The sequence below is a fragment of the Humulus lupulus genome, chromosome X (assembly GCF_963169125.1).
Source record: "Humulus lupulus chromosome X, drHumLupu1.1, whole genome shotgun sequence".
Taxonomy (NCBI): Eukaryota; Viridiplantae; Streptophyta; class Magnoliopsida; order Rosales; family Cannabaceae; genus Humulus; species Humulus lupulus.
In genome coordinates this window covers 226200705-226213992 of record NC_084802.1, presented here as the reverse complement: position 1 = coordinate 226213992, position 13288 = coordinate 226200705, and the positions used below count along the sequence as shown (strand labels likewise).

Here is a 13288-nt window from a genome sequence, read left to right as displayed (position 1 = left end):
TAAGACTAATGAATAAATATATAATTTTACAACAACAATAATTTAATTTTTCCAAGAGAATACAAAGAGATGCATCTTTCCAAAAATCAAATTAGTTTTTTTTTTTTAATATTTCGGATAAAATGGCCTTTATATTTTTCTATTTTTTTTAATAACACAAGTTTTGGCTGAAATTAATGCTTTAAAAAAAGTTTCAATTAATTCCTTATTTCCAAGGTATGATGTAATCTTATCAATAAATGCTCATTTATTGATAATAGAAAATTTGAATAGTTGTATTGTTTTTTAGTTTATGGAAAAAATGAAATTAATTAAATTAGCATTTTTTGGGAAAAAAATGAAGAGTTGTATTGATTCATCTTACCTATAATCAAAGTAGTTTGACATAAATCAAATAAGTTTTTTTTTAAAAAAAATTCGGATAAAATGGGTATTTAATTTTCAAATTTTTTTTAATAACTCAAGTTTTGGCTGAAATTAATGCATTTAAAAAAAAGGTTTCAATTAATTATCTATTTTCAAGGTAAAGAAATCAATAGTTGTCTTAGGTATTGGTTATGATGTAATCTTATCAATAAATGTTTCATTTATTGATAATAGAAAATTTGAATATTGTATTTTTTATAGTTTATGGAAAAAAAAAATTAATGGGAAGTTGAACAATTGTGTTTGTTTAACATTCGAAATAATATAATATTATAATTGAATAGTTGTGTTTGTTAATGTGAAATTAATTAAATGAACATCTTTTGGGAAAAAAAATGAAGAGTTGTATATTCATTTACCTATAAATAAATGTTATTCTTCTGTATATATCCACACAATATATGTTCTCTCCTCACAATATATTTCTCTCTACTACACAGTCTATAATATGAATCCTTGTGAAGATGATAAACAAGTCATGGATTTGAAGAGAAAATTTTATGATTCCATTTACAAATCAAAAATAGAAAAAGTACGAAAAGAGTTTGAATATTATGAACTCTACTTAAATGAAGAAATCGTGAAGGAATAGTCTACCAATTTGATTCAGAATAAGCTTCCCAACAGTTATAGGAGGATGAGAAAAGAGTATGCCACAACAATTCTCCAAAATCTCACGAGTGAGTTACTATATTGGAGGATGCAGCGATGTTTACTTCATGGGAAGACCAAGGATACATGTGGTCGAAACATTGAAGATTTGATCAAGTCTACGGATGTGGTGATGACTTATTTACAAGGTGAAAATAATGAAGGGTGCTTAAAGAATGGTAAAACTATTTGTGATGAATGAGAAAATAATCTTACTAATCTTGACATTGTTGACCTTAGAGATACACTCAACATGAAGTTCAAGCAACCCAACTATTTCTCTAAAGTAATAAAAGATCAAGATTAATTAGGTCTTCAATGTTACAAACAATTAAGTCTTTAAATTTTCATTTTAATACTTTATTAGAAAGTTTATTTTTTTCTTTTTGCTATAAAGTTTTGCTATTGTTGGAATATTTTTATTCAAATTTATATTTCAATTTGTCAAAATTTTATAAAATTAATAATTATCCATTATTTTTTTTGTAGATAAAAAGTCATTAATTAGTTGTCATTTCAAAAATATATTCTAAAAAATTCTAAATATTATAAATTCTTCCTTTAATCATATTTTTGAATTATTATTTAATAAAAAACAAAAATTTATTAATTATTCATTTAATAATTTGAAATTCCCAACTATATATTATTATTAATTGCGAAATTTAAATTTGTATTTTATTATGTAATATGAAAAGTTTTATTTCTTATTTTTGTTTTAATGTTCATTTATTGTTAGAAAAAAATCATAAAAAATCATTAATTAAAGTTTTTAAATACTCAACTTCCAAATTATATTTTCAAAAAAATATATAAATATTTCTATTTTCTAAATAATATTTTTGAAATTTAAATATTATGTGCTTATATGTAGATGACAAGTTCTGTCTACATGATCCATGAAATTAGTCGGACTAGCCAACCAGACCCAACAAGTCGGCCAGAGTAGCTAGATGAAGTTGGTGGATAATATTATTTTAATTATTTAACCAGACGACGACGAAGTTTATGGATAATATTATTTGAATCATTTAACCGATCTCTAGATTCAAGGATCTTTATAACCAAAATATTTTGCAAACTAACAACCATTGTGAACAAAGCATTTACTTTTGCCACTCAACCCTATAATAACTAAATTAATTTAAAATTTCAAGAATAATTAAAATAATAAATACACATTTACATGGTCGTGAATTTGAAGATTCCCTTTGTTTACATCTGATTGTATATTAATGGTCATTGCATTACCATCCTCATCAGGTATGACAAAACTCCATGATGGAATATGAACATCAAGGTCTACCTCATTTACACATACAACGTTTTCATATTCCTATTTTTTAAATAGGTAAAAGAAAAAAGATTTCAGAAAAAATAATAATCCAAGTGTTATAACATAAAAATAAAATGAGATCTCAATCATAGACACATATAGATATGAATATATTATCTTGCAAAAAGAACAATAAGACTCGTTATGAAGACAACGTCGAGTTCTACTTTCGAACATTGAAGATGAAGGCTCCAAACTTTTCATAGGAGATCGATACCAACAAGCGCGATCTAAAAGCAATTTGGACCTGATCCGATTAGGAAACAATTGTTCTCATAAAAAATTTGTCTCTTCTTTCAAACCCGTCCTCCTAAATCATTAGATCTACTTCTTTTGTTCTTCATCCCCTTCCCCTATCCTCCCATATGTTTTCTCTCTCTCCCTCTCTATCTTTTTTCCCACACGATTTTTTTCTTCTCTCTCCTTCTCATGCTCACGAAATTTGTGGTGAAATTCTGGTTTTTTATGTTTTTTTTTTTAACTTTAAATGAAGAAGAATAGAGAGCTTAAGAAATGGGTGTGCATTTATTATGAAACCCTAATTTTTTAAATTTCTAAATTAAGTCAAAATATTAAAAAAAAATAGTTTATCTCTTATTGGTTGGAATCACCGTTCCTAATGGCCAAAAACAAAATTTGAAATTAATGCTAAAAAAAATATTTATCTGTTGGTAACTTGATGTACTAAAGTCACATACATGTCATGTAAGCATATTTGTACATTTATCTAAGTACTCATGCGTGGGTAATACCCATTAAGAGCTTTTCCATCCATATATATATTGGGTTTAAAATTTGACTTATTTTTCTTTTATATAAAAAATCAATCTAAATAATTGTTCCAAAACATTTGATGGATACAATCTGATCCAATAGATAAGTAAGCAGGCATCCAATAAATATAACCAAACTGATCTAATCCAATGAATAATCAGATTGGATCAAACTGGTTGAGTCAAGTTAATTGGATTGGATTGGTTGTAAAAAACCAACATCCAATTAGTAATTAAATTGAATCGGGTATTCAATAATGGATGTGAATCAATGAACACCACTAAGGATTAAAATGGTCAATAGGGATGGGGGCATGGGAGCACTCCCGATCAATTCCCCGTGTGCATCCCTATTACACGTCTTTTAAAATTTTGATAGTTAGTTTATTCAATTTTAACTTAATCAAACTGTTAAGTTATCATTTGTTTTTTTTTCCACGACCTAGTTTGTTTTTCCATTAAAAATTATATGAGCGGTTTGGTTTCAAAATTACTCTAGACCACACCAAATCGAACCTTGTGCATCCTAAATGTAATTAAAGTGTGTTAGAAAAGGGCATGAGCATTATGTACTTGTTGACTGGCTTTTTCGTCAACTACCAAATTAATAAAAAGCTTAAAGAAGAAGAAGATCAAACACATAGTTTTTACGTGGTTCGGGCTATTAACTAGTCATAGTCCATGAGTCAATTGTATTGGGATGAAGAACTTGCAAAGATCAAGCTCTCATGGAATTCAAGTAGCATTTTTGCATACACTGAAAGTTGGGATCCTTTTACAAATGATGCCCTAACCCTATTTATATGCGGTTGAGGGGATTAAGCTCACTAATGAGAGTTGATTACAATAATTCTTCTCACTATGGGATTATTTATACATAAATGAAGATTTCATGTACATTAAAAAAGTTGGTGGGCCCCATTAGATATTCGACAGGCCCAATACCAGGATGTCAAACCCATTACTTTATTGGGAAATGTGCCTCCTGGTACTTTGTCAGAATGGTAGTTGCACGTTTTCCTATGTCAGGCGACGTCGTGGGACATCATTTTTGCTACCTGTACAGAATCGACAGCACAATCTCTGCCGCCACTAGATGTCAGACATGTGTCTGTGATCCTGAGTGCTTCTCCAATAGACACTTGGCATTTATCATCCTTCCTCTGAGGAGGGGCTCTTGGTATTCTGACAAGTTAGTCATGACTCGAGAATCTTTATAAGATCACCTCCCGACTAGGCTCTCGGGAGGTGGCTCTCTGTAACGCCCAACATCACTATGGCTGCTTCCTAGAATAACGACTGGCCCTACAAAACAACATGAGTCTTTCCAGCGTGCTTTGTCCTCACTTGCACGCTTCTTGGGAAAACTTCCCAGGAGGTCATCCATCATTAGATTACTTCAGGTCAAGCACGCTTAACTTTGGAGTTCTCAAGTGATGGGCTACCGAAAAGAAGATGCATCTTGTTGGCATAGGTAGTAACCATCAATCAATTTAAGCAATCTTTAACTGTGTAGTCTCATACCAACATAATCTTAGAATCATCACACTTGACCTTTCCCAGGTGATGTGGGATTGCACAACTTTTACCCGGTCTTTCCCCCTGCAGTTCACGGGATTCTGACTGTCACACTCTCATTGATAGTTAGCCCAATATCTTCTCTGGGAGTGAAAAGAACGACACTCACGGATTAGGCTCCAGCTTCCGAGGAAGGCTGATGATTTATGACACGTTGTCGTATGCAGAAAACACGGACAACGTTAGTGTTTAAAATTAAGAGGATATTTACACTCCCAAAAAAGTAAGATAAACAAGTAAAAAATTCTCCACAATAACAATTACAACATTATCGCATACACTCCCAAAGCATTATAACCTAGTCAAGCTAGACGAGAATACCAGACATGGGGCTAAGCACAAACCATAGCCACAATTATTGTTGAGATTGGTTAAATATAATGGTTAAGTTGTTTATACAATGTGGAGCAAAACAACTTAATAATTTCACATAATGAACATATAAAATTTGAATATTTGTGTTAAGCATCTAAAATCTACTTTTTTGGGTCTAAAATAATACAATAAGGTATCTAGGTATTCCCAAAAAGTTAGGAAACAATTAAAGATGTTTTGGGCTTAAAATGGGGCTATAAGGTAGTGGAAGGGCAACATGTCGCAAGGCTAGCTGCGACATGTCGTCGGGCAATTGGCTGAAAATGCCTCAGGCGACATGTCTCCTGAAGCTCCATTTTTTTTTTAGCAGAAATGCCTTTTTGAGCCCCAATTTGATTGGTTGAAGCCTAATTAAGATGCTAGCACTATATAAATTTACTTAGAGTGTTTGAAAGCCTTTATCACACTTTCTCACTCTGTCTCTATAAAAGGAAAACCTCTCTTTCTAGTCCTCTAAGACTACTCATTCTCTTCAAGAAACTCATCAAGATCTGCTTAACTAGTATGAATTTCAAGGCTTGTTAAATCTCAATTCTCATTTCATTTTGTAGAAGCTTCAAGCACTTTGGGAAGGCTTTGGACAACAATCTTCATCGTCTATAAGCCTTTGGTTACTCTGTCATAAACTATCTTGATTTTGTGTTTAAGTTTCCCTTATTTTTTTTTTCAAATCTCTTTTAATATTTCTATTATATTTTCTGTGGTGACTCCATTTATATATGTGGTGTAATTTCACTTTCTATTTTATATCATGTTTTAAATTATTATTTGATTTTTGAATTTTTCAAGATTTGCCTTCATACTATGTATATGGTTCTTGATTAGTGTCTAGGATTTGTATCATTGAGTTAATTTTATTTAATCATTGTTTATTTAAAGTTTGTGAGTCATAAATTCCCAAACAATTACTTCATTTTGTTTCCTTTTTTATTTTATACCAGGTCCTCCCACTAACATACAATCTTTGATGCTATGAATTAATTAAGAACAAAATGTTATATAGGTTCTCATTTTCCTTTTCTCTTCCATCTTCCATTCTCTAAGAGCATGTAAGTTCTCACTTTTACTTTTCTTTACATAAAACTCTTTCCTCTAAATTTTAACATTACAACCCATATTACGAATGTCTACAAGTTCATAGTATATTTCTTTACTTGTTACCCTCCTAACCCCTTGTCATTTGTTAAACCTAATTTGGTAAGGAAGAAAGATTTAAAAGCATTTTTCTATTGTTCTATTGTTGTGTTTCATATGAAAGAATGAGAGAAAACCAAATCCTCTCTTGTTTGGTCGGGCAGAGAAATGAAAACAAATGAGATTATGGAAATGACTATAGAGGATATTAAAAAAAAGAATCTAACCTAATAATCTCTTTAGTATGTAATAACTTAATCTTATTGAAAAGCTTGAATAATTTTATCATTAGAACTTTGCATCTAATTTATTTTCTCCTAATTTATCATTAGTAAGTGATTAACTCATTCATTTTTCTATGTTTTTTTTCTTATATTTTTAATCTAATTCAATACTATCTAATCTCACTACCCAATGCCAATGCCATGAAACTACTAAAAAAGAATTGCAGACACTTTATTGTCTTAAGACAGTAGAAGCCCTGCAAAAGGACCCTAGCATAAGAATGTCATTTTGTTAGGGAAAGTTCCTGTTATATGATTAATAACTTAGTGAAATTTTTTAATATGCCACCATAAGTTATTTTTCTAAATATAAGATAATTTTAATTTTTTAGACAAAAATACCCCTAAGATTCAAATATTTATTTTTTCTCTCCATCCAAACTTTCTTTTTCTAACATCTCTTATTCTCTCACTCTCTCTAACATTCTAATCTTGTAGATCTCGAAAAAATACCAAAATTAAAAAAAAATCTGAAACCGACATTTGAGTAAAAAAATATAAATCTCCAAAATTTTCGTCAAATTTTAGTGCAGAGCATCAAAATTGTATCGTTTTGGATAAAAATCAAGTTTTCATGATTGCATCGAAACATCATCGATGTACCATCGAAATACCATCGATTTGGCATCGAAACAACATCGATTTTGCATCGAAAAGTCATCGTTTTGGCCAAAAAACAAGTTTTCATTATTGCATCGCAACAGCATCGAAATATCATCGATTTTACATCGAAACATCATCGATGTACCATCGATTTTGCATCGAAACACCATCGATTTTGCATCGAAAAAGCATCGTTTTTTATCAAAATCAAGTTTTCATGATTGCATCGAAACATCATCGATGTACCATCGATTTTTCAATGCAAAATCGATAGTGTTTCAATGTTCTTTCGATGCAATCATAAAAACTTGTTTTTTGGCCAAAACGATGTTTTTTCGATGCAAAATCGATGGTGTTTCGATACAAAATTGATAGTACATCGATGATGTTTCGATGCAAAATCGATGGTACATCGATGATGTTTTGATACAAAATCGATAGTATTTCGATGCTGTTGCGATGCAATCATGAGAACTTTTTTTTTGCCAAAACGATGACTTTTCGATGCAAAATCGATGGTGTTTCGATACCAAATCGATAGTATTTCGATGCAACATCAATGGTACATCGATGATGTTTCGATGCAATCATGAAACTTTAATTTTATCTAAAACGATACTTTTTCGATGCAATTTCGATGCTCTGCACTGAAATTTGACAAAAACTTTGGAGATTCATATTTTTTCACTCAAATGTCAGTTTCAGATGATTTTTTTTTTAATTTTGGTATTTTTTCGAGATCTACAAGATTAGAATGTTAGAGAGAGTGAGAGAATAAAAGATGTTAGAGAGAAAAAGTTTAGATTGAGAGAGAAAATTGGTATTTGAATGTTAAGGGTATTTTTGTCTAAAAAATTGAAATTGTCATATATTTAAAATAGTAACTTATGGTGGCATAATAAAAAATTTCACTAAATTATTATGTATATAACATGAAATTTTACTTTTGTTAAGTGCCTCAGATAAAATTGACAGTAAGTGTTATGACGTGTCACTTTTTTCTTTTGTCCTTTTCCATCTCTAGCAAAACAACACTCCCCAAAAAAAATAACAGGAATCTTCTATTTTTTATTTTTTTTCTAACATCCATTGATAAGAAGACACCATCCAGTTTTATGGATTTTAATTAACCATTTCCCTTCCAAATCTTCTATCTGGTTGTATTCTATAGAATCAAAAGGGTTCCATGTTAAGAAACTCATAACGCATAGATGAGCCACAAATTTTTTTACAGCACAATGCATTGTGCATGGTATCATAAAGGAATTATTTCTATCACTGTCTTGAACATATCAAATGAGGCATCTTCATTAAATTTAAAACTATAGTTAAGGTTAATAGAATCAGAACTAATATATAAGCCATAATGACACCAGATTCCCTAGCAAGAGAGCAATAAATGATACTTACTGCTCTTTTGTTTCTCCGGAAAATGGCAAAAATAAATCCAGGGTCATCTCTTGCATTCCATGACATGGCTGGAACAGACACTTCATAGGTCCCATCTGGATGAGTGTAATAAGAAAATTCGTGGCTGTGAGCACTGAATATAATCCTGCAACCAAAGTCAAGAGCACAAATGCAAAACCCATAAGCGTGTGGTTGAAGACACAAAAAACTTGAGAAGATTAAATGACTTTATCAACAACTATCATTTGCAGAAATTTCCTCACAGAAATGTGGACCAGTTTATCAACGCTTACCACTATTTCCTTAAACTCTTGAAAATAAGCTTTCGCAAAGACATTCCATTTCTTTCACTTTTTTTCTACTTTTTTTTTTTTTACTTTTATAAGATATCCCAGAAATCTCATGAATTTATTTCAGGGACCTTGAGCTCAATACTGAGACAAGCCGAAACCTATAAACTTTAGGAAGCATGAAATTCATAATTATTTACTAGATGGCCATTAGCCACGAGGAAGTGAACCACAAGCATAAAACAGAAAGCCTAATGACCACCACGTTTTCCATTTGACTCCTATCACTTATGTACTTTTGGATGAAGGAGAAAAGGCACCACATGATCAACCGTAGAAGATCAAACCTCCATGGAACCTCGAATTTATGTAGGCAGACACGTAAATTAGATGAGTATTACTTGCAAAAATAATTGGCCGAAAACTAATCAGTGATTTAAATAAGGATAGGAAGAATAATCAATGAAACAAGACAGGAGGCAATTCGTAAAATAAGGGGGTCATTTCCATATGAGAGAAAGAGGTTCAACTTGGTGCAGATCAAATGCAGGCATTTAAAAACTTAGCCCTACCTTGGTTTAAGAGCTTGAAATATGTATTGAGTAGCGTTTGCAGGGAGATTGTGCAGCAACTCGTACGGCCCAGCCCCAACAGACCCCCTGAACAGAAAAATTCAAGCTTAGTTTCATAAATTAGATTTTCTAGAAATATGGATAATACCTACCAATAACCAAAACAAGAAAGAAGTAGAGCTAATAAAAATCGTAATTGGGTATACGGTCATATCAAACCGAAGAAAAATATTTAAACATGGTTTCAATTTCAAACTTGATAAATTTTGCACCGTGCTCTTTGCTAATCGTTGTGCTAAACTGGGTATAAGGTCATATCAAAATGAAGAAAAGCATTTAACATAGTTACAATTTCAAACTTATTGACAACTTGTGCACGCTCTTTGATAATCATTGCGCTAAAATTTCCTTTATATAATAATTTATAAGAATGAAGGAAACAACTAAAAAAAGAAAATCAATTTATTAAATGGTTTGTGTTCAACTTGCAAGAAAAGGAAAAAAATGCACTAACTCTAACCTGCCATCATCCACCGTGTTTGAACTCCCACCCAAGTTTTGAAATGGTATTTGGCGTAATGGAAAATGAAGTAAGAGTACTGGACCAGACCCAGAAGACATATCATTCTCCCTCCACTTAAATCCATGAACTCTCTCCCTGCCTTTGCTAGACTCGTCGATCACCACTTCCTTAAAATGATCCATTTCGGTTCGGAGACCCATATTCTCCCTCTCAATCACCTTCTCCACACTGAACCTCAAATCATCGTTACCACAGAGTAGAGCCACGGCATTGAGCGAAACGAAGCTGACGTTACTGATTTCGAAAGCCCCACAACCAGCCGAGTCCAGACCCAGAAACCTCCCGGCAATCCAATTGACAGATTTCCGATTTAGCTCGCCGCAGCGTCCAAGATCCCGGTCGCCGAGAACGACGTGAAGAGGAAGATCCAAAAAGGGACCCACCACCCGGTCAAACTGGTGGAGCACTGACACCCATTTGGGCTTGTTCAATTCCCAACCCTTGGCCGAAACGTCTCCCAATACCACCAGCATATCGGGCTCCAAACATTGAAAAGATTTCTATACTAAGTAACAAATCAAATTTTCAGTCTTAAAAAAGAAGATAAGAAGAAGAAGAAGACAAAAGAGACTTACTCTAAAAAATTTGGACATGTAATAATCTGAGAAAAGGCGATTGAGAAAACCAGAGTCGGAGCCCATAAGGAGTAGATTAGCGACCATCATGACCTTGAGGTCATCGGGGTGGCCTTCTTGAGTGAATTCGGATTCAGATTCGTGGGAGGGAACAGTCTTGCACGACGGAGCCGAGACCCATTCTTCGTGAATGATGAGAGCCAAGACGAGGGTTAGTGAAAGCAATGGCCTCCACCACGCCACTTCCATTGCTGGGATTTTGTGAGCTTTCAGGTATGAGTATTTATGGCTTAGAAAATAAAAAAGACTTTACCATTTGTTGTTGACAGTTGACCTCTTCGTATATCTACCGTCGTAAAATTTGGAATTTGAAACTTGGTGAGTCGAGAGTGGACGGTGATTGACTGTGCTCTATCTGTGCCCGTGCGTTCGTTAGTTCGTGTATGGGTTTGGTCCGGCACGTTTCCCTCCTGTAGGTCAGACTCTGTCCGGTTCGTTAATTGAAAATCTTTCAACAATTTTTTTAAACTAAAAAAGCGTATTAGCTTCCATAAAATTATGGGTTAATAGCACCCAAGGTCCCCATTTTGTTCTCATTCTATCGCCTAAGTCCCCATTTTACTTTTTACCATTTAAGCCCCCATTTTCTATTAAATACTAAAAGTTAGTCTCTCTTCTTATTTTCCATCCAATTCCATCAGAAAAAACGTTACTTCTTGCCTTTTTTTTATTTTTATTTTTAATTTTACTTTAACTTCAATTAAATAAGAGTAATAAATAGAAAATGGCAAAATAAGAATAGATCTATAAAAAAAAAAAAATTATTCAGGACCATTTAATAATTTGATAAAAGCATTTTTTTTATTTAAAAAAAAATGTGAGGATATATATTTTTTATGGAAGCAGGATTTGATTTTGTTGTACCCAAAATAAATACAAACAGAATCACTCATCACGAGGTACATCTGGCAGATAAGCGCATGGAGAAAGCATACAGATAGGATATCTAGTTAATCTGGGAGTGAGCAGCTCGAGTTCAATTTGACAGCTTACGACAACCAGATAATCTTCAGATTGCCTCTTGCAACGACAACCTAGTTCGAGATGCATGATGGTCAGATCGCCTTCTTAGGAACTCTGAACTTAGCCTATGTTAGGATAGGTTAGTTCTTAGGCATTCAGCTCGCGGAAGCTTGGTCATGACGCACACAGAAGGATCCCAAAAGACTCGGAGATTCCTTATACGCTCATTAATGCCCATATTTTATTACACATTTATTACTCGAGATAACAGAAGTAAATTCCATAAGCAATCATATCCCTATGTAAATGGGAGGTTATTCGAATTTATTATTTACCATATTTATGTACGCGGTTACCCAAAACTGTAATACCCCAAATTACCTAATAAGGCTTAGGGCCTTGATTAGGAGGTCAGGATGGCAAATTATGGAAAATTATTTGAATATATGTGATTTATTTATGAAATATGTGTTTATGTGATATATATGTGTATCGTTATATGATTACGTGAGTTATATTATAATATGACTAGATATGCATGTTTAGGTATTTTAAATATGCATGTGGATCCATTTCTTATTAGAATGACAATTTCCGTAATTTGGCTCGTTGCAGGTATATTTGGAATATATGTGCATATATGTGATATATGTGTGAGACCATATTATTATGTGGATATATTTGTGTTACTCGACACGAGGCTATCCTGTGGAGCAAGTTAGCGGGAAAGTCACAATAGGACCAAATACCCGACTCGGGGTGAGTCAAGGGGTATTTTGGGTATTTAGTACATTACCGGGATATCAAGTAATGGGAATAAATATTTGAGGATATATTCAGAGTTAGTGAGGTAACGCTCAGCAAACTCTCTCAACTCTCTCTCTCTCTCTCTCTCTCTCTCTCTCTCTCTCTCTCTCTCTCTCTCTCTCTCTCTCTCTCTCGTGTATACTCCCTCTCTCTCTCAAATCTTTGAATTTCCTTGCGATCTAAGGGGAATCGAAGCTAGCTTAGGCTTGGGATTGCTTGGGGAAAAGCTTAGCATTGTTTTGGGCAACAGAGTTATCAATTTCTAACCTCAATTCTCTATGTTTTTCTTTCTGGTTTTAGCAAAGTTTTAGAGTTTTGAAAACTCAAGTCTGAATTTGGAGATTTGGGGAGGTTTAGGCCAAGTTTAAGCTTGGGTTTTGTTTGTATTGAAGTGTGAGTTGATTAGGGACTTTGTTTTTGGGATTTAGTTATGTTAGGATGGGATTTTGGTGAGTTTTGGCTTGAAGAAACGAGGGAGAAAACTGGATTTTCATGTCGAGTTGCGGCCCTATTCTTGGGGCAACGCAGCTCTCATGAACGATGGGAGAAGGAGGTGCTGAATTCCATTTTGAGTAGCGACGCTTGTAGGGGCACGTCGCAGCGCGTGTGTCCAAGGGAGAGCCCTTGGACTCTTTTACTTGGGGTGGGACGCGACTCTTTTGCACTGGGCTGCAGTGCTTGAAGGGCTTTTGAGGTCAGGGAAGGTCTTGAGTGCAGGAACTCAAACCTAAGGGCTCAGGATTAATTCTACTACCTGGTTTAGTAGAATTCGACGTCCTGGAGGCTAGGACTCAGCCCGAAAGCCTTTATTCGCTCGTTATTGATGGGATTATATATCATGGTTGTGACTAGGTTACCACTAGGGGCT

General features: G+C 33.4%; 1 protein-coding gene across 4 annotated transcripts; it reads right to left on the bottom strand.

The window, feature by feature from the left end:
- Positions 1 to 2196: 2196 nt before the first annotated feature.
- On the bottom strand, positions 2197 to 11083 carry LOC133803264 (uncharacterized). Of its 4 annotated transcripts, none has more exons than XM_062241236.1 (5): positions 10591 to 11083; positions 9953 to 10494; positions 9433 to 9519; positions 8571 to 8715; positions 2197 to 2413 (listed from the first exon to the last, which is right to left on the bottom strand). In XM_062241236.1, the coding sequence occupies exons 1-5, from the start codon at positions 10837 to 10839 to the stop codon at positions 2240 to 2242; spliced, it is 1197 nt and encodes a 398-aa protein (XP_062097220.1). In that variant the 5' UTR covers positions 10840 to 11083; the 3' UTR covers positions 2197 to 2239. The 4 variants fall into 4 exon arrangements, with proteins under 4 accessions (XP_062097220.1, XP_062097219.1, XP_062097222.1 ...); XM_062241235.1 differs by having other exon boundaries at positions 2210 to 2413; positions 9953 to 10515; positions 10591 to 11080; XM_062241238.1 differs by lacking the exon at positions 2197 to 2413 and adding an exon at positions 3891 to 4900 and having other exon boundaries at positions 9953 to 10515; positions 10591 to 11077.
- Positions 11084 to 13288: the final 2205 nt, after the last annotated feature.